The sequence below is a fragment of the Argiope bruennichi genome, chromosome 9, assembly GCF_947563725.1.
Source record: "Argiope bruennichi chromosome 9, qqArgBrue1.1, whole genome shotgun sequence".
NCBI classification, from domain to species: Eukaryota; Metazoa; Arthropoda; class Arachnida; order Araneae; family Araneidae; genus Argiope; species Argiope bruennichi.
In genome coordinates this window covers 100134635-100158080 of record NC_079159.1, presented here as the reverse complement: position 1 = coordinate 100158080, position 23446 = coordinate 100134635, and the positions used below count along the sequence as shown (strand labels likewise).

Below are 23446 nucleotides of genomic sequence, written 5' to 3'. Positions count from 1 at the left end.
CTGTTATTTGATAATTCTGAAACTTTCAGTCCCCTCCCCCATAAAATATTAGGTTAGTAGTTAGTAGATTCAAAGATTTGTTAACAATGGACTTCCTTCCATTATGATTTCAGACCTATATTGATGTAGATTTTCCAGGGTTTCAGCCATTCTTAAAAATTGCTTTAGTAGCCAGTTGTTTATAGGGAAGAAGGTTACTTTAGAAACAGAAGTTTTAATAGGTTGTCATGTTCTCAAAAAAAATTTCAACAGAGATAATCATCTTATGCAAAATTTTACATATAACCCCCCCCCCCCAAATTATGAATTGAAAGGGGATGAGAAAGGATCTTCTGACAAGTCGGGAGAGCCAGCAACTTCTTTTGTCTTAATTAATGCTATATACACATCAGAATTAGTTTTAGCAACACTTAAAATGCAATAGAATCTGATATTTAGAATTTTTTTTAATTTAACTCACATGGATAAAATTGTTTATAAAATTTATTTGTATTTTTTAAAGTAAAAAATAATAATCTTTTTTTTTTCCAGCTCTAGATCTAATAATCAGCCCTAATAAGCATTTGTTTATTTCATCTCTTTCTCATATAATAATTTATTACATAAAAATGAGTTGGGAAGAAATGGAATTTTATAAATCCCAAGCCTGTAATGTATGCAAAATGAAAAAATATAATGTGCATTCACAGAAATATTTGTTTAAAACTTATCATTTAATAATATTTAATATATGACTTTGTTATTTCATATGATTTAAGGATAAAATTTATATTAAAGATCACACATATATTGAAAATGGAAAAATCAAACATACCTGGAACTCCTGCCCAGCAGAAGCCACAGATTGAATGGTTTCTCTACCAAGACTCTCTACAAGGTTCTTAAATTTACTGACTTCAATTTCAGCAACTTGTTTCAATTTTTCAACCTCCAAAGCATTTTGTTCTTTAAAATAGCGCAATTCCTCGTTTCTAGCTTTGTGAAGACGTTCCAACTCAGTTTCCTAACAAAAATATTTTCAGATGAAATATATAAATATTTTATATGAGTATACATAGAGAAAGTAAAATCATCTAAAGAGTGGATTATCATAATTATATAATAGACAATGATACTGAAGTATTTGTAATAATAAATAAAAGTAAAATATAAAATGAGGGAAAATAAAAACTTCTTTGCAAATATTTAATCTATAATTATTTTGTGATTTTATCTTCAAATATGTCTAAAGAAAATAATTATAAAAAACTTTTTTTTAGGAGAAAACAGAAGACAATATTATAGTTTGGTTTCTTTAAATAAGATGTTATGCAAAAATTTGTTTCAGTTATTATAAAAATCTGCTATTTGCCTTAATTTATTAATCTGGTATTAGATCCAGCATTAGTATAAATAAAATTAGGTTTTAGATGTGGATTTAAAAGTTTAAAAACAAAAAAGAGAAGAACCAATTTAAATATTAACTGTTTAGAATACAATTTTAATATTAACTGTTTAAAAATTGAAAATACAAATATGAAAAACTTTCTTTTTTTTCTTCTTTAATCAACATCTCATTCATAAAATGTAACTGCATGATAAAAACTGAATAAAATACAAATTTTCTAAAATATGAAAGACTTTTAGAACAAATTTGACAAACATTATATCAAAGTATAGTTATCACCAATCAGCAAGCTTTTTTAATATGAAATTATAGTAAATAAACGGGCAACATACAGCTTCAATCTTCATAGCTTCTGCTTTAGACCTTGCTTGTTCAACAGCAGCTTCAGCTTCAATTCTTTGGGCCTCAGCCCGACTTAATGCTTCTGCTTTAGCTTGGCCACAGTTCTCTATTGCCATACTACTCACTTTCAACTCAAGCAAACTCTTTCTTTCTTTCTCTGCTTCAACTTCATCAGATATTTTCTGGCGCTCCAGTCGTCCACGAGCTTCCTGTTCCCTCCTTTCAGCTTCATGTCTACATATATAAATAAAATTTGTAGTTTTTAAAATCTCTAATGTATCTTAACAAATGCCATTTAAAAGGTTAACTAGAAAGTATTTATTTTAACCTCCTAAATGACATTCATTAATAGATAGGATATATGCTGCAGATTATTAGTGGACATTATTAGTGGATTTTTAGTGGAACTGTGTAGTAATGAGCAAGCCATATGTTGCTGATAGAGATTTAAATAACTTTTATAACATACTATAATTGTCACTTTTCAATTGTTATCTTACTAAGATTGGAAATATCACTGTTTATTCTTTAACCTACAGAATGTAAAGACAGATTTGTGATAAAATGTATGAAATATGACCATCAAGAAAAAATAGTTTTTAGATTTAATTTTTCAAAGGTTTAAAAAAATATCAATGACATTACATTAAACAATCATCTCTTGTTAACTGAATGATGCAGAATTGATAAGAATATAATAAAAACCAATATTAGGTGATTGGGAGAAACTAATATTTTCCTCCAGTATTCTAAACCTTGCTATTTGAATTACTTTGAACAGCTGTTTTACAAACTGTGCATAAAGTGAATGTCATACAGAAAAATCTAATAGATAATTTCTATTACAACGGACAACTTCTATGACATAGTGGTGCAAAAGTTGATCATGTTATATGAATTTAAATTTCAAAACATGAAACTGATGAAAAGTAGCTCAATAATTATTATATTTACTTCAAAAAAATGTCACCTGTACCTATATTAACTTAATATTTAAAGCTCAAGGAAACACTTTCTATATAAAAAAGAAATCAAATGCCTCTCATACTTCACAAATTAAAACAGCACATATATTACTCACCTAGCAGTAGCTTCCTGACTTTGAGTGGTGATCTCTATTGCAAGCTGAACTGACTTCTGCAATGAATCTCTAGTACGCTGATCCACTGGCTCAACACTCTGAATATCAACACTGGTGATGTTTAAATTATTTTGTGGGAAATTGAAGGTTTTTCTAACCTTCTTGTTTTCATCTAGACCAAAAACTGCTGTGCGGATAATTTTTGCAGAGTTCTGAAACAGACAAGATGAGTTACACATATAAACACTAAAAAAAAAAAATCTTAGTATATTATTCATTAACATATCTTATATAATTATATAAAAAAATTCAAACATGCATTCATTTGACATTCTCTAGGATAGGAAATATTAATCCAAACTTTCAAAAACAAGTAATTGCTAATAAGTAGAATTTATTTTAATTATTTTCTACTTATGAATCTCTAATAATAAATTATTAGAGATATTAAGGAATCATAAAATCAATTCCTTCTCTAATTCACTACTGACATAAAATCAAAATTGAATTAAATTAATTGGTTAACTGAATAAGTTTTAAAGAATTGCCAATAGAGATTTTAATTTTAATTAAAATCTAATATTAGAAATGAAAGAAAATTGAATTACAAAATTTGTCTTTGCAAACATAAAAACAAATCAAGTTAAATGCAAGTATATAAAAAGCCTTTTAAATTTCATATAATTATGCATGAAAGAATAGTTGAGAAATTCAATTGAGGATTAAAGGTCGAGAGAGAGAGAGAGAGAGAAACTTGTGCATTTAATATACAGCTTGAAAATATTTTCAAAAAATTATGTATAAAAGAGTCAATTAATCTTATCTATTACAACAGATATTTTGTAAAATAAAACTGATTATCAATAAATCAAAAATGTAAAATAAATCTTTTAGAAAGAATTTAGCTCATAACACTGTTTATGATAGGGGAAAAAAATAGTATTTTATGAAATTAAGTAATACAATTTTTGACACTAAATAATATTTTCCTCAATTAACTTAAATTGCATATAAAGGCACATTATAAAAATTTGTCTATTGAAATACAGATGATTTAACATTCCAATAACCAATATTTAATAAAAATCCTTTTTCAAAAGAAAACCTTAAAATCTAGTACCAAAAAAATTCTGATAATGAATATACAAAATTTATAAAAAAAATGAAAAATTAAATCATGATGCTATCATTTTATAAATATTTTCTCTTTTCAATTATTTTCCACAATGCAATAATCAGTTATCCTCAAATAAGAAGCAAATTTTATAATCTTTAAAAATTTCCATTAAATAAATAATCTTTTTTTTTTTTTTTTTTTTTGTAATTGCCAATTTATAAAATCAATAACAAGAAAGAATTTACCTTATGAAAATCATCAAAATTTGTTCCAGCTACAGTACCACGAATTCTGGAAGCTACTGCTTTACACAGATCTCCAATGAAATCAGGGACACTGAATAATTTAGCAGCTGCCTCAGGGCTTTTGTCACCAACATCAAAGTACCTTCAAATGAAGTAAAATATAAAGATAAATAAAAATAAAATGAATGAATACATAAATGGGAATACTATTCAATATGATAGGAATAATATCTGAAAAGGACCATAAACAAGATATTTTGCTATTAGTTGATGGCATTTTATGTTTAATGACGTCTTGTCTTTTGTGCAGGGTCCTCAAAAACTGCTGCTAAAATTAAGTACTTTTGTATACGTATGCATACACAAACTGCGTATTTTCTAAGCATATTTTCTTATGTTTCATAAAAATGCATAGTTTTTATTGAAAAAAATTCTATAAAGAATAATTTTAAATACTTATTTTTTAAATTTTAATATTTCTGTATTTGTACATCTATTGTAAAATTATGCCCTTTTGGATTTGACAATAGTATAGAAAAGATCATAAAAATAATAAAATCTTTGTTAAAAACTGTGTCCAAAACTAATTTTTTAGAATTTCTTTTAAAATTACATTCAACCAAACAAGATTTTTATTATTCAAAAGCTATTCTTTAACATTTAAAATAGTGTTAAGAAATTTTTTATGCGATAATAGGCTAATGATAAAAACACATTAAAATTCTAGTTTTTAACTAAATTTCAAACAAAAAGTTTGGGAAATCCGTTCTTAGTATGCCTCTACTTCTTCCCCCCCCCAAAAAAAACTTCCTGAATTTCATCCTCTGAAATTCAATGGTCTTATGCTAGGTGTTGCTCAAAACAAAACTTTATATATAAAGTGAGATTTCATTAGGCAATTTTTTTTATGAGAGATATAAAAAGAAAAAACATCCTTGTAAAATTATAGAAACTAAGTTCTGAAAAGAAAAATTTAAAAAACTTTTTATTATTTCTTTAAAAATATTTAAGCACCAGATCCAGCAGTCATCCTCAGGACAAGACTTTATATATACAGAAAGATTGCATTGCGGGAAAAGTTAAGTGCTAGACACAGCAATTCCTTTTTTTTTTTTAATCAAAATAAATTTGGCATAATTAATCTAACAAATATAAATCTTCAAATTGATGGGGACATGCAAAAAATACCGCAAAAGATATCGCGATCATTGAAAATTTAAGGCTTCAAATTAAATTTCATTAAGCCAGATTTTACGAGATTGACTAACATAATCATGTACCGCAATTAATTACAATTCAATATAGTACAGTTGAATATCTGCAGTAGATCATTCAAGCGATTGCTAAAAAATGACATATTAATGAGAATGATAATAGAATATGCTTGTGTTTTTATGCAGCTTTTTCCAAGTACGATACATTGTTTTGGTGCATCAAATTCATGCTGCTATTTTCATATTTTCCGTTGATGCAACCATATTGCATATTCTTCTAAACACATAAAAGTGTAAATATATACTTACCAGGCATAACTTAAATTCTTCAACATCTAAAACATTAAAAATTGAAATGATTTTCGATTCACAATAAATATGGCATTGTATGTATTTAGGACTGCACCTTCCAGATATTTATTCCAGTATTCTAATAAATAGCAATGCACATTGCTGGAAAAAAAGGGGATAAAAAAAAGAGGGGATATTAAACATTATCTTAATATTAGCTGGAATCCCCGGAATACTTCTTCGAATTCTTCCCTTTTGTTGGTTTTCTTTTTTGATACATCTGGTAAACAAGCCTTTACGACCATAATTTTTAATTATCATATTTAACTTGAGGGGAAACAAAACAATATTAAAAGCTTTCTTCATCTTCACAAGAAAACTGGGCAATTTTTAAAGATCTTTTCTGAAAATTAAGCACTTTAAAGGTGCTTAAAAATGGCTTTCAAATTTAAGCACTTTTCATGATGCTATGCACTCTGTTGTATAAGTAGTAGCATATATGAGCATATTTTGTAAAATAAAGGTGAAGCCTCACAACACACATTCTAGAAAACAGTGAAATTTTACTTCAATTAAGATTAATAAATATGCATCACAAGACAAAAAAAAAAAGTTAATTTGTTAAAAATGTCTATTTGCATCTATGCAATAAATGAAGAATGAATGAACGTGACAAGTTTTCTCATGCTATAAAACATAGAAAGAAAAAAAAATTCAGAAAATAATAAGAAATGTTCTTTAAGAAACAAACTACTCATTTCTCACTTTAATCAGGCAACAAAATTTAAATTTTTCATGTTCTATGCTAATAATTAATAGTTTTAGAAATTCCCTTTATCCTTCTGATGATATATTATAACACAAATTCTTTTTTTTTTCTTACTATACTTAACTAATTCATAGCAATTCTAACCAGAAGGCAAGCCCATTTTATAAGATTTGGTATCCATACAAAATTCACTGCTTGTTTTAGAGTATTTATATTTCAGACAAGAAAATAATTCAGATTCATATATGTAAAGAAGTTTGAAAAAAAAATTATGAATTAAGATTTTTTTTATTTGGTGTACAAATCCATTATTTTGAAATTCAGACAGACTTATTACAATAAAGCATCTCATTATTAACAAAACTGTTGGTAAGTTTATCAAAATAAGTCTTTACCAATGGAATATAAGTAATAGAAAAAGTAATATAGCTACATAGTATATATGAATATATTATTAGCTGTATGAATATACTATAATAATTTCTTTTATGCAGTTATATAGCTTTAACAATGAATTAAAAAAAATATTGTATCTAGAGAATATTATATCATATTCAGCTGTTTATATGTTGCAAGAAAAAAAATAATAATGGGCTCTAATACTTGATTAATATTGTTTTGCTAATCAAATAGCATTAATTAGTATCTTCTCAATTACTGAAAAGTTTAAAAAGTATTTATATCAATGAACTTTCATTGAGAAAATAATAATAATAAAAAAAAGGGTTTCAGGTTTCCTATTATTCCTTACTTTTGTCATTTTAAAATATTTTCACAAAATGGGAACAATTCATTTTTAGTTAAATATCAACCTAAAACAAAATTCATTTATCGAAATGTTAAAAAACAGCACGACAAATATTAACCTTAATTATAAATGTCTTCCATAAAAAAAATGTAAAATCTGTCATTAAGTTTTTAAACTTTCTTTCAGAATAGCATTAAAAGAAATAAAAGCATTGAATTAGTATCAAAATACACTTATGATACATTCAAGAAGTATTTGTATAAAATAATAAAAATATTATCATACCAATTATAGGACAACTGCAGGGAAAGTCGAGCATGGTCTGCAGTCTCAACTGTTATGATATCTGTACAAAAATCAGGTCCCAGAAGCAAGCAAAGAGTTTTGATAACATTGGGTCTCTTTGGTTTATCCCCAGATAAGCTTAGTTGAGTGAATTGTTCATCAGGAGCTAGCATTACAAGGTCAGGACCGAATATAACTCTATTTAAAGGAAAATAAATAAAATATTTTTATATTATATCATCCATCTTTGGAAATTAGTGAGTCAAAATTAATGATTTGCCAAAACTTTCAATATTAAATATTTTGTGAAGCTTTGTTTTGATGGCTTTTTTTAACATAATACATATTATTTGATAAGACTTACAGTATTTTTTTCATTATGCTATTCATGTTCCTATTTCTGTCTCTATGCATCAAATATATAATTGGAAATAGCAGAAGTGATTAAAAATTTGAAATTAACATTTAAAATGCTGGTAGCAAGAATGAAAACAGTTTGAGTTTCATATCAACAATGAAATATATTGTCAAAAAAGATACTTAAAATATGTTCCTAGGTTAAGAAGGGTAACCAGAGGAAAGAACTAAATGCGATTTCTAACAAATTCAGCATAGAGGGTACAAATTTACCAATTTTAAAAAGTAAATTCTCATAATTTTATTATCTTAATCAGTAATTCTTTAAAAGTAGAATGATTAAATGCAAATATTAAGATACATAAAAAAACAAACCAAATAACCCTTTAACTGAATTTGGTTTCTATTTATATATCTATGCCACCCTCTTCTATAATTTGTTTTTAGCTATTAACTATGACTACTACTTTTGAATGAAATAAATTACCCTGCATTGTGATCTGCCTATGTCTCAGAAAAGACAAGAGAGAAACTACTTTAAGAGTGAGAATTTAGGTCCATCAGATGGCATGGAGAGTGAATCACATAGGATTTAATTGAAAAGGGGGAATTAATATTACTCGTCAAGTATATATCCTTTCTCTTTCAAACAGATAAAATATTAAAAGATTTTGATGAGAGAAATAAACAAAGAAAAAAAAATGGTTTCAGTAATATGAGATGTCAGTAGAGAACAAAGATCATTTCAAGAAATTTAAAAATCAAATCACTGGTATATCATAAAAGGAAAGTTAATTAAACATGATTATTTGAAATAAATATGTCATTTTGTGGAGATATAGAGAAAGGCAATCCTCAGTTTGCCTTGATAAATAGACATTTTAACACAAAAGAATATGCAACCAGTTATCACAGTTTATGACTGCAATACATAAATACAGATTTTTTGATTAGCAGAATCTTATTATAAAAGTACCACTATTAGGTCAAAAAAATAAAATTTGCTCTAAGATTTTTAATGAATTATTAACAAATACTTAATTCAAAGCTCATACATACAATATTTATATAAATCTACAGGAGATGATACTCATAGGAATATCCTATTTTAAACTAAATAACATTATTAGTTTGCAATTCCAAAAAAATTAAATACAATTAAATGAATTAACAAGAAGATGTTATAGTTGTATTAACTTTGCCAAATACATTGAAATTTTTGCATGTGTTGAGGATGAAATATGGTTGAAAGCAAATCAGAATGGTGAAAATTCAATATCATTATGGTTTTGCCCTATAAATCTGATAACAAATATACAATGAATATATTTTGAAAATTCAATAATAAATGAATTTGATAAAAGTACTCATAAAAAACTGGTACTTTGCTAGTAAAATTAAATATAAAAATATATTTTGGCTACTTTGATAATTACTCAATGTTTACCTAGATCTCTTTTGCTTATAATCATATATCTGCACAGCAGCATTATGAGGAACTCTCAGAGTAATTGCCTTAGCACCATCTTCTTCTGACCTAGTTTTCTGCTTTACTTGTGCAGCAGCAACACCTCTTGCCATTCTCCAAGAGCCTCGATCACTTAAAGGGTCATGCCCCTGATTTAAAAGCTCTTCTACTTGTTGTGGAAGCTCCTTAACCCACAATTCTTCATCCTGATTAAGCATGTATGTTGAACCAGATATAAGCCGTATCTATTAAAAGAATACTGAAGATCAATTCATGTGGTTCAAAATAAAAGAATTACAGTAAAAAGCATTTCCATATGTGATATATTATTTTAAGCCAAATGTAGAAATTTATTCCTTATTTTCTGATCCATATCTATTCATATCCATTTTAGAAAGTTATAAATCTTCTCTCATGCTTCTAAATGAGTATCTTTGCAAACTTTGCAGCTCTCTCTCCTTCTAGATATTGCATAGAAATGGCATGCCCCTTGGTCAAAAACAGAGTTGTTCTTTAAATTAAATTTTAATTTCAGAAATGAGAAATGCTTGTAATGATGATTATATGATGGCAAAATAAAGAAGTTGCTTAAAAAAGGGATTAATGAATGGATTAACTTAATTAATTTTAAATTTGTTTCTAATATTTTTAACAAAAACTATCAATAATGCTTTGTATATGATAAAATGAAATAATCAAAAATACTGAACACTGTTTCAATTAGGAAAAATATTAAGTTATGAATATTAATAAAAGAACATTTTAAATAATAAAACTGGAGGTTTGTAAGTTAAATAACATCTAAAAGTTTTTTACTTTTGCAAGATCATACAATTACAGTCAATAAGTGCTTCAGAAATATATTAAATAAATAATGAGCAAAAAATGTATTTGAAATAACTTTGAGTGCAACACTAAAAAATAATAATTTTTTTTAAAAAAATCTGTAATCATAGTTGTATGTTTAAGTTGAGTTATATATACCATTACATCTAAATAATTAAAACTTTAAAAAAAATGTTTGAAAAGTTGAAAAATCTAAGTACATCATAATAAAAATAAACAAAAAGAAATAGAATGCATTGACCTACTTACATGACCAGACTTAATATTTCTCACATATATCCCTTCATTATCATCTAAAGCAATAGCATATCGTTTAATAATTATTTCTACTTCAGTAGGTGGAATGTATTCAGTAGGCCCTTTGATCATCCAGCGATCTCCAGGATTGCGAGTAACTGGCTGTATAAATAAGAGTACAAATGATTTTTTAAAAAATTTCCAAATAAATCCCTAATTTTAATATAAAATAATTAATAAAACTAAATATTAGTTTATTAGAAATCAGAACTTTTTTTAAAAACTATTCAATGAATAATCCAAGATAATTGCCCAAAAATATAATATGTATCAAATATACTCAATCTCCACTTTGAACCTATAATTTGCAATTCAGATGAATTGCACCACAAGTATTAAGTAGGAGGAGAAGGATTTGGTATCATGATTTCAAATGAACTTGTTAAAATGGATACTAATTCTATACCCAATGAATACAAGACGTATTGTGATGAAAGAATTCCAACTCTTACTTTAATAATGGCAGAAAAGGTTTTTTCAAATGTTAATGAACTATAACTTTTTTTGGAGCAATCTAAATATAAAAGTAAAGTAAAATTTGAAAATAATTACTTAATATTAAATAAGAAAAATCTATAAGGATTTAAAAAAGCTTATAAATAACTTTTTATAAAGATTCTGATTCCAGACATTTTTGCTATATGTACAGCAAAAATAAGGCAGAAAAATCTTGAACAGATGAGAAATAGTGGATAGCATGCTTTTAAGTATAGTTCCCCAAAGTAAATATTTCAATAATAATAATAAATGTATAATTGTTTTATTACATGAAGATGATAAAAGAATAAAGTATTTAAATTGTTTCTGTTTTTATGAATTATGCTATGTATATTATTTGCTTTCTTTCAGTCTTTCAATCGTGGCAAAATACATCTGCAATGAAGAATTAATCATAGAACACTGCTTTAATAACATAATAGGCCAAATTTAAAAGAAAAACAAGATTCAAGTTTTATATTTACTAAGGTAGAATAATTGATGAACATCAGTTTAAAAATTCTACAACTAAGGAAAAAATTTTGTTCACAATGGATATGTTAAATTTATCATACCTATTTTCAAAATGAATTAAAATACTTTCAATTTAGAGAAGATATTAAAAAATTCAATTTACCACATATATCAGAACTCATTTTTAATGTAGTAACTAGATATATATATGAATCCTAAGGAAATATCATTAATTTTTCAGACCCATTAAATTAATATGCAATAGATAATTTTGTTATCGTTATCTTCAATATGCATTAGAATGATTAAAAGTAAAACTTATTTTTAATGTAGTGACCAGAAATTTAAAATAATGTGCAAATAAATTCAAAAATTTAAAGAACATTTTATTAGATTCCCTACTGAATGTTGTACTACCATAAAGGAGCAACTTAAGATGAATTGTATATACAATGATTACAAAAATTATTATTTATAAAGCTTCAGTAATGGTCAAGAAAAGTTGCTTTGTTGTTCCAGAAAGGACAAAAATAAATTATATTAAAAAAGCACTCATATATATTGTCCTCCCACCCTGCTAAATCTAAAGATAGAAAACAGGCTACTATTCCCAATCAGATTTCATTTTTTCCCCCTTGGTGATATGAAAAAAAAATCTGCAGAAAGACATTTTGGAATATAAAAGAAGTTACTGCTACTCAACAATTTGCAGCTTTCACCATGCAAAAAAAGTATTTATATAATACATATTAAAGCACATGAGTTCAAAAGATGATTCTTAGATCTTGCTAATAGCAGTTCTGTATCTTAAAAATGCTCATTACTCTAAGGCTTAAATAATATTCAGGTCAATTAGAACTAGAAATTTTATTTAAATTAAATTAAGTAAAATGGATTTATGAATATGCAAGAAGACTCCCCTAGGAGTCTTCTTGCATCAAAAAATCCTATTTTTCACACATTAATTTTAAGACTTTAACAAAATTTAAAACAGAATTATTCATGTAATGATAAAATGAGTCCAAAATATTCAGAACTTTATTCAATTAAGTGTATTTGACATCTTCAAAATCTTCATTTTGTTGCGGTTGATGTGCAATTTTTTATCTAACGGAAATGAAATCTTATGATTTTTTGCAAAATTTACTATGCAAGCATTCATATTGTGTTCGACTTGTATATATTCCATTTACGTCATGAGTTGACTTTTAAAAGGGGGATTTGAGGGACTTTAAAAAAATAAATTCTTTAAAAATTGAAACTTAACACCTGGTTTGAGTAAGTTTCTATTTCATTTAGGTTTAATGACAATACTTAAAAAAATTAATATAAATTATGGGAATATATGTTAAATATGCTTTCAAATAAAAGTAAAATTTTAGAATTAAATAGTAGTAGTAAAACAATCTACTCACAGGTGTTTCACTAGTATCTTGGAATTGCTCTCTTGCTTTTAAAATGAGACCTTCAGTTTCACTTAAAACATATACATCTTGGATTCCTGCTTCTAGCTTTTCACCAGGTTGCAAGAAAAATGATTTCTCACCCTAATCATAAAAAGAAATAAAAATATAGTTTTAACAGTGATAAAGTAATGCAAGGATATCAAACAAATCATATTTAAATTGTTAAGAAATAATTTTAAGTGATCTACCAAAAACTTCTTCACTTAAAATATTCTGCAGATTCTACATCAAGATATTACTGAAGATAAAAGATATCATAATAGAGTACAGAGAAATAATAAAACTGAAATAATAAGTTGAACGTTTAAAGAGAATAAGAAATGCAACATTTTATCCTAAAAATAATTTATAAAAATCCATTTGAAATGTAATAACTAGCAATATTCTTTCATTGTAAAAATAAAGCTCTAAAAAATTACACTTGAACAATTTCTTTCTTTTCTTTTCTTTCTTTCTTTCTTTCTTTTTTTTTTTTTTTTTTACATTACCAAAATAACTCAATACAATACAATGTAAAATATAGACATTCTGCATTCTAATTTTGATTTCATACAGAAACTGCATTTGAATTTTAATCACATCAATAAATAATTTCAGATATGTTATAGTGCAAAAACTAGTTAGCAATAGTACTAGTTAGAATAATTTACATTTGTTCCCGCAACATTTTTTTATTTTGACTTATTTTTCAAATTGCTATGTTTCATGAGAAATGGAAGAGAAAAAATTTAGTTATCATTCAAATAGCAAAATTTAGTTTGGAAATCAAAAATTACATGCTTTTTTTATAATTTTTAAATGTAATTTAAATTTAATTCATATTATTGTATAACACTTGCAGATATTAAAATTGTGGGGGGGGGAGCCCACATTTCTTCGTAAATGTTTAAAATTACAAATTCCAAGTAGCAAGTTAAAGTAAAATTTCAAACTATATTAATGGAACTTGAATGTAATGAGACTTAATTTTTTTCTGCCACTCTTTTGACAGTATTGCAATACATTTTCTATTTAATAAATAAAAAATTTCATAAAAAGTATTTAAATATCAAAGGGTTTAATTTTAATTACAAACCTTGATTAACTTCTTCCTTCCAAGCTGAGGTTTGCCATCTTCTCCCACAGGATCCAGAATAACACAATACTGACGATTTGAAAGGGTTGTAATTTTTATGATTCCTAAAACATCTTCATAAACCCCTGGAATGTAAGTTTCAGTATCATTTAAGGTTATTAGCCATTCTTCTCCATTTTTTCTTGTCTTGCCAAATTCATCAACAAATGTTTTCTTTGCTTTAACATGAACAGCTTCCTATAAAGAAAAATAATCCATGATTTATATATTAAATAAACAGTTTTGATTATGGTATTAAATTTTAAATAATGTTTCATTTGAAGTTTATATGAATCTTGGAAGACAAGTATAAGGAGGAACTTGAATAATATATCATGACTTAAAGCACAATTCAGTTAGATTGAAGATTTAAAAACATTATACATATTTAATATATATATATATATATATATATATATATATATATATATATATATATATATATATATATATATATATATATATATATATATATATATATATATATATATATATATATATATATATGTAATACTATCATCCATAACATCATAACTATTAAAATTTAAATCTGTTATATTACATACTATACACTTTAAAGCAAACTATATACAGATTAAAAGATCAATGATAGGTGATGAAATGCAAATGCATTAGATTTGTTTCATGAAAGAAAATAGCAATAAATTATCTGTATAAAACAGTAAGAATAAAAGCAAATAAATTTGATAATCAAGGCAGGAGTAAATCTTTGATTATGAAAATACATACAACAAAGTAGAATTAAATTTATTTCTACATTTAAGATACAATACAATCAATAAGCAAATTCAAACAATGCATACAATTTATAATTTTAATGCAATATTTAAATTTGATATGTTAGACAATATTAAGTATCATTGGAATAGCTTAGGTTATTGAAAATGACCTATGCAAATAAAGAAAGAACTTGTGTATGTATGTGCAAGTCAATGCTCTACAGAAAAGGCCATCAGATCTAAAACTACCAATTTGGTACAGATATTCTTTGAAAGATGAGAAAAAAATTTTTGTTTTGAAATTTTTATTAATAACTAAGCTAGCATTTTCCCCCGAGATAACTTCTGAAAATATTACAGCACAAAACTGATCTTTACACCATTTTAATTTTGATTACATCATGTAAACAAAATTCTACAAAAAGTTGGACAATTTTTTATTATTATTTTCAATAATAGATTTCATAGTCACAATCAAATTAAAAGAATTATCATTTTCACTCCAATATTTAATAGCATAATCTTCTTCCACAGGTGGGAGATCAAGAATAAAGATTTTACTAATCATCCAAGCAGTTTACAGTAGGTATCAGAAAGGCAAATTACATTATCACAATAAAACATTATGCAATTCGAAACCGATTACTCAGTTAAGTTTTTAATGGCACTATGACATCATGGGACTTGACTTAATAGACAAACTCTTCTTTTGATGAGAGAATACTGGATTTTAAATTATTCTTAAGATATTTAATTTAAATTAAACATGGCCAACATTTCTAAAAACCAATTATCCACAAAGGTAGATAGTATTTTCATAAAACAAGACACAAATAATTTAAGATAAAATGCTAAATCTTAAAACTTACTTTTTCAGTTAAAACATGGGCATTGACAACATCAACTATTTCTTCATAAGCTCCAGGCAAATAAGCTCCAGTTTTCTTGACTATCCACTCTTCTCCAGTTACTCTTTCTTTACCATCTCTGTCTTTGGTTTCAGCTTTTGCACGCAATCTAAGGGCTTGATTAGGATTAATCACAGTAGCAAAAATAGTTTCTAAAACCTCAACTTCTTTACGAGGAATAAAGGTGGCTAAAAAAGGAAAAAGTCATTTAAAAAAATATTAGTTACATTTAATCAAAAAATTAAATTTATAGTGATGCAACATTCAAATACCAAAAATATAACTAATTTAAAAATTCCTTTATTATCTGTGATACAAAACAATTAACAAAACTTGCATAAATAATGAATGATTCATTATGTAAGCTTTGTTAATTGTTTTGTATCACAGATAATAAAGGAATTTGAAGGAATAATGAATGATCCAGAAGCAAAAAATAAAATACACAAAAGAGTCACATAAAAAATTTTTCTAATGAAGATGCATTTAAAATAATTAAAAGAGTGATAATGAATAATTAGGTTAATTTAAATGATTTACACTTATTTGAACAAAATCAAATGGTTTTCCATCATTTTTACTGCAGAGATATTTATTACTTGCTACTTTTTTTAGTCGTATAAGTGAAAGCAACATTCATGAAAATTATTAATCTTGGCATCATTAAGAAATTGACAACCTTAGATGATATCTCATTAGTTATATGGTAAGATAATGAGAAAGAATTTCAAATGATATCTTTACAGTCTGAGAAGTTGGGAATTATGTACACCTTTAATTCAAATCAGGAACTTAGAAATAGATAAGATCAACAATAAACTGAAATGCATAGGCAAATTGAGAAAGTAAAAAGACAAAGTCACTTATTTTGAATTGTTGAAATATGTTTTGTTATGTGTGACCAGGCTGGCATCATCATAATATTAGAAAAAAATTCTTTCAAAGTCTTCTTTTATGCTAACACTTTTTGGGAATAAATCAATCTCAACATTTTTTTATTTAATTTCTGCTTGGACCAAATTAAACTTTCGGACTAATTATCAAGCACAAACAAAAATGTTGCATCAATATCAAAAGGAATATTTTGTTCTTAGCAAAAATAAAATCAAAAAGTAAAACATTAATCAAAAGTCTTTAAACATGCATATGATAAAGAAAAAGTCCTTAAAATTAAGCCATCATGTTCCATCATTATAAATTATAAGTATTTGACAAAATATCAATATATAATATTCAGATATGTACATTTAAATCATTTTACCTGGGCCTTCAAATAACCATTCATCTCCAGCAGTTCTATTGATATCTCCATCTTCAAAATCTCGAATTGCGGTTAACCTTAAAGCACTGTTAGCTGATACAACAGTCAAAGGAGTTACTGGCTGAAATACAAATTAAATACACTTTCACACCATATGCAGCCATTCCAGAAATAAAATATTTGAGCACTTTTTATATTCAATAACTAATTTCATACTTAAATCACTACATGAGAGACATACACTATTTAGTTGCAATAAAATAAAATATCAACAAAATAAAACCTTTATGAAGCATAAGTAATGATATATCTGAATGCAAATTTGATCACTACATACTGAAAATTGAACATAAACATGATTTAACATAAACTACTATTTCTTTTGATTGATTAATTTATTTTTGGATTAGAAATTGAATTTATAAAAATTTAAAAAATAATGGATAAATGATTCCACCTGATTTACAATAAATCTTTCTTAAAAAGATGATAGATTACCTTCAACAGAAATGATATTCTCACATGCTATTAATTCCTTATGATTTAATATACAGATGATTAAGCTTTCTGAAAATGTTCTTTTTATAATCTTTTAACATCTTACAAAAACCCAAATATGTTCAAGTAAGGTACATGAACTGGCTTATTCATGTTTACAAACCATCTTTTCTTAAATATTTTAATAGGGATGTTAAATGCTGGAGAAATTTGTCATTCATAAATAAATATCTTGCAAAATGACACTTCTAAATATTCTAACATGGTATTCCAAGATTTCGATCACATATTTGTGGTAAGTTACTGAACCACAATCAAAGAGATGCAGTTCGATAGAATTATGTTTAATGATTTCATTCTAAACTAGAAAGTTTATTTTTTGAAAACTGGATCTCTCATGAAAAGGAGAAGCAACACATTTTTCATTGTCTCTGAATAAAGAGGCATCAACATGCACAGTTTAGGCTATATGCATAGTAAAAAAAAAAAGCACAATCAAATTCCTAATTACTTGACATGATGACAACATTCTCTCAGGCAGATAAAAGATTGAAACAAAAATTATTAAACTTCTTGCATAAAACTGAAACTTGTAAATCACTCATGGTGTATTAAATGAGAAATTTGAATTTCTGTAGTGTTATAAATATTTAAAACATTTTTTTTTGAAGTAATACTGTTATTTTTTTGAGCAATCGAGTAATGAGAGAAAAATTCAATTAAGTTGTAACCTTTGAAATTCCTAAATCAAGCCATATACTAATTCCCATTTGAAAAAGTGGTTCTAAATTCTGTATATGATATTTTAAAAGATATTCATACCTTAGCCATTTTTTTTTTATTTGCATGTGATCTTTTGAGTCTGTCAAATCACTATTGTCTTTCATTTAAATAATCTATTTGAACATGCTTGATGAATTCTTGGTAGTAATATTAATTATAAGTAGTAGAACTCATTAGATATTAACTGTGCAACAGAATGTCAGTTGTGCAATTTAAATATCTCACGAAAAAAAATGTCAATATTTTTATATGGTTGCAGTTTGTTTAACTGCGTCAATCAATATTGATGAATTCAAAAATTAATTTATATATATATATATATTTTAAATTACCATTTATTTTAACAAGTAATTATATATTTAAGCCAGAATATTAAGGAAAATCTAGAGAAACTTGCAGTAAATTGTTCAAAATAAATTTTACATACAGAATATTAAAATCTAAAATAAAGATTGTGTAAATTCAATTACAATTAAAACAAATTCTTTAAAACATAATTGCCTAAGCATACCATATCAATAATTTCTCCAGGATATAGTGGAAATGGTTCTTGCTCTAATCTCACTTCCAAATCTCCATGTTTCAATTTTATCTGGCCAACTTTATCATATACCAAGGCATTTTCTGCATTTCTAACAACAGGATTACGAATAGTACAATAATGACATGGAGGAATAATTATCATATCATCTGGTCCAAGCAGAACTCTGAAATAAACAATTAAAAATGAAACTATATATCACCCAAGTCAATTATAGGTAAAATTATCCATCTTATTAAAAATCTGCATAAAGAAAAGAACATACCGCTCATTTTCTTGTCGAATATAAGTCTTTGGTCCAATTTCAACTCTGGTAATGTTTGTTGTTTGGTCTAACACATGCATATACTTGTAAGGAGCAATTCTAAAAATACTCTTTTCTCCTTTAGAGCTGACATCTGATTCTTTGTGAGGAGCCATACCTTCAAGAAGATTTGACAATTAAGCTTTATTAGTACTTTTTATATAAAAATAAAAATGTTTTACATAAAAATTATTACTGAAACTGCATTTTCTGCTTCATTACTTCTTTAGATAAATAGGAAAGTATCCTAAATTGAAAAAATAAATACATAAAAAACATATAAATGCTCTTAAAGATTAAAATGTAACAATATAAAATTAAACATCAATACTAATTTAGTAAAACAATCAAATTATTTCACAACATCACAATTTTCAATCATAAAAAAATATAATAAAATAATTCCAAAATAAAATAATAATTTTAGACTTAAATAACAAATCTCAAATTTACAAAAGGTTCCTCTTTTGATCTATTTAAGGTAAAGAGTTTTTCCCTCACTATGCATGCACATTTTTTACTCTTTGTATTTAAGTCAAATGAAATAATCTTAATAATTTTACATTATGAAAGCAAAGAATTTCAAACACAAGAAATACACAGATATCAAATAGAAATTATAAAAATATTCAATTAGGAAGAAAGGATAACTAACGGATGTTGAATTACTGAAATAGACCAATGAATTAATTATACTGAATAACTATTACAAATTAATTATTATATATTAAACATAATAATAATTTTAACTTGAAGTAGATTCATTTAGTAACCATACTCGCCCCCCCCCTTAACAGATACCAATTTCAAAACGATTACATAACAAATGAAAAAAATATTATCTAGCAATTATTTTTTTTAAGCATGTTTCCTCAAATTCCCCAAAATTAACATATGATTGCTAAAAGTAAAATTTAGTCCAAATAAGAACTGGAAATATCTTTAAATAAAATTTCTATTTTCAGTTCAATTTTAAGATATTTCAAATTTTAAAGTATGGAAACAGCAGTATTTCTTGTATACACAAGAATATAGGAAGGGATATATAATTCAAGTTGGTGATAATTGATAAATCATACAACAATGCTCAGACCTTATTCAACACTATAAGAACCTAAATCCAAAAAATTTTTCAATTGAAAATCTTTCCAACTTTTAAACTTGCTACCTAATACATTAATATACAAAACTATGGCTACAAACACAAAAATGGAATCCAGAACAATACTTAATTTTTTTACAATTAAATTTTTTTCAGATGCTCTAATACTATGAGACAATAAAAGGAAATAAAAAACTGGTCAGGAGGCATTTTTTTTCTAATAAACAAGTAAAAAAAATGATCAAACATGATACTTCATATCCTAAGAATTGTCAGGCTGAAAAAGAAATTATACAAGTATACTGGCTAGTATATAGCACAGCTTTACAAAAAATCACTTAATGAGCTTTCATACCAAAAAACAGGAAGCTAGTCACAGCTAACAAATGAATTTCATAATGCTACCAATAATTATTTCAGTACCTACAGAACTTTTAAAAAAAAGCTGATTATAAAAGTTTTTTTTTTTTTTTTTTTTTTTTTTAGAATCTTATACACATGCTAAGAAATTGTTACTTCAGATGTAACAAGACAACTCTAATATTTAATAGTACATATTTGGGAAAATATAATTATTCTCATGCTTTTTGCTGAACCAACAAGACACACTTTTCTTCTTCATTTGGAACTTATATCATAACCTTCATACTGTCAATTTAAGATACATATATAATTATTCAGCAAACTTTGCTAACAATTGATCATCCTCAAATCAGCCAACATATCATCACAATCAATATGCTACATAATTACAGCAATCATTCATCTAATTACTTTTCTGAGAAATAATGAAATGCATAAGCTTTGTAAAATCAATCTCTTTCATGCTTTCTTTTCCCTGCCAAATTTAATCAATTGTTTAACAAGCATTGCATGCTAAAACTGCATTTAAAATTCCACAAATATAAAAGATCAATCCATTTAAATATAATAAATAGATATTTTGAATTTCAAAAAAAGAGGTGTTTGTAGCTTTAATTAGAACTCAAGCATAAAATGCTCACTCAAATCCTGAGAACTCCTTTTTTTCCTCTGCGAAGATCTTTCAGGAGGCATAAAGACTCTGAAAATAAAAGTAAATAGTAGAAAAAAACCCCTAATAAACCATTTAGTTTTCTTTCAAAAACCATTTTTCTTGAAATTCAAAGTTTTTTATTGAAAAATTAAGGAATTTTCAATTTGTAACCAACCAGTCAAAATATAATTCAAGACTGATGGTCAGCCAAAGTGAGCAAAGTTTAATAAGAATGAATTATAAAACAGATATACACAAAGACAGTAAGTTACAAAACCTAAAAGACAAGAAAGTAAACAAGGAAGAGGCAATTGAAAGTAACCTGAGTTTTATGAGGGGAAAAAACATATATATGGTTCAATGAGGTTTAATTTTATGATGTAGCCTACCGCCAAATGAAATCAGAATGAAACATTTCAAAGAAGCATTTATAACAAGATTTCAATGCAAAAAACCTATAAAAGCCAAGCAAAAAAAAAAAAAAAAAAAAAAAAAAAGATGGGGATGGATAACCAGAAATGTGACATTGGTATGTTTTTTTTTTTTTTTTTTTTTGCACAGAAAGAACAAATGGGGAGGGGGGGGGGCATTATCACTAAAACAGCATTACATGCAAACTAAGTTTTATACATCAAGAATATACTAATTGCATATTTCTAAAATATTTTATGAATATTTTTCAGAAACTAAAAGGAACCTTTAAAGGAAAAAAAAAAAAAAAATCTTGGATATTAATATCAGATTAATTATAATAACAGCCATGTAAGATTGCAGTTTTGAAATATCAGTTGAAATTTATAATAATTAAGTAGAAACTAATTTTACTACTAAAAATACGTAAAACAAAATTTAATTTTAAATTTCTTTTCCAGATTTTTTTTTATAATTTTAAATATTTCAAGTATACATAGTATAGAAAATGCATTTTTTAAAAACATGATTAGTACATTGCTGCTTTTTTAAGGCTCTTTACTGGGCATATGTCCTCAACCTCATGAAGAGTAAACATTATACTAAATAGAGAATATGTTACCAAATCATTAAATTTAGTCTCAAAAAATAAATTTAAAAAATGATATTCTTTAGCTTTTAAAAATGGTATTTTTTTTAATGGCATGGACTACAGAATACCATTTTGATTAAAGCACACAAGATTCCTGAATTAATGATCCCGAAATAAACTTTCATTGAGAGTTACTTTTTATAAACAGCAGATCACATCCTTATTTCAGCATAAGACATATTCAAACCATAAACATGTAAAACCACTAATTTGATTTATTAATTTAAAGTATAAACTTAAAATAATAAATTATTTAATCTGTCAATTCCCAATATCTTATTTATAGGATTGCTGTATTTAATTTATATAGTTAAAACCCAAACACATTCTGCTATTTCTTTGCTGTATTGTCTAAAATGTTAACATGAAAAAAATCTAAAAATAATTTCAACAAACATATGTCACCCATTAGATAGATTCTGAAATCAAAGTATCACATTTTGAATTCTTGCCTTTATTTACTTTCGAGATATAAAGAATTTGAAAATAATCTTCCATTTTTTTATATATTAATATACTTAAAAATCTATTAATATATATCTATTAAAAACTGTTAAATACTTTCCTATGAATTTTTCTATAATTTCTAGGAGAAAAAAAGCTCCATCCTCCAAAAATATTTTTGCTGTAGTGTTATCCTAATTATAGAGATTTTAATATAATTTTTAAAAAAATTATTGAAACTCATTCTTAATGTTGGAGTATTAATGTATAAAGATTATAGTGGCTTAAGAATATCCATTTAATCAAACATAATTTTACTAAAAAGAATTATGACTGTAATTCTCCCCCCCCCCTTCTTTCATATTAAAATAAAGTATTCCTAAATGAATAATATTGTATATTCTTCCCCTGCACAAAAATTTGTAGATATTCATTCATTTATTTCTTTCATATTAGCCTTCACTCTTTCTCTATTCTCAAGTTTTCAAAACCCAAAAGGATAATGCTGTTGAAACAGAATATATTATGTACCTAATAAGTGTTACAAAGCCATTATAATTTCAACACAATTTTAATGAAAAAAATTAATGAATGAAAAATATTCCATTGTCTTTTTCTGCAGTAACAAGCCAATTCAGAAATGAATAGGAGTGAGGAATTTCAACTTAATTCAGTCAGATTCACATCCTTATTATTACTTATCTTAGGACAAACTTCTTTATCACATACCAGACTTGCATAATAATCTTGCACCTCTCCTCCCATTTCAAATTTCCTCACCCACCAATGAAATTTTTTTCTTTCAATTT

The 23446-nt window shown here is 25.7% G+C and overlaps 1 protein-coding gene across 2 annotated transcripts in view; it reads right to left on the bottom strand.

The window, feature by feature from the left end:
- Window positions 1–23446, bottom strand: part of LOC129984114 (major vault protein-like) — a 29916-nt gene that overhangs the window by 2437 nt on the left and 4033 nt on the right. Inside the window, exons 2-15 of one of the 2 annotated variants that reach the window (XM_056093897.1) lie at window positions 21120–21178; window positions 18975–19131; window positions 18680–18875; window positions 16888–17008; window positions 15588–15814; window positions 13940–14176; window positions 12814–12945; window positions 10400–10549; window positions 9284–9549; window positions 7480–7677; window positions 4173–4314; window positions 2811–3022; window positions 1720–1963; window positions 815–1003 (exon numbers count right to left, since the gene is read on the bottom strand). In XM_056093897.1, coding sequence (XP_055949872.1) covers window positions 815–1003; window positions 1720–1963; window positions 2811–3022; window positions 4173–4314; window positions 7480–7677; window positions 9284–9549; window positions 10400–10549; window positions 12814–12945; window positions 13940–14176; window positions 15588–15814; window positions 16888–17008; window positions 18680–18875; window positions 18975–19131; window positions 21120–21171 — 2523 coding nt within the window. In that variant the 5' untranslated portion in view covers window positions 21172–21178. The remainder of the gene's footprint in view (window positions 1–814; window positions 1004–1719; window positions 1964–2810; window positions 3023–4172; window positions 4315–7479; window positions 7678–9283; window positions 9550–10399; window positions 10550–12813; window positions 12946–13939; window positions 14177–15587; window positions 15815–16887; window positions 17009–18679; window positions 18876–18974; window positions 19132–21119; window positions 21179–23446) is intronic. The other variant, XM_056093896.1, reaches the window with a different exon arrangement.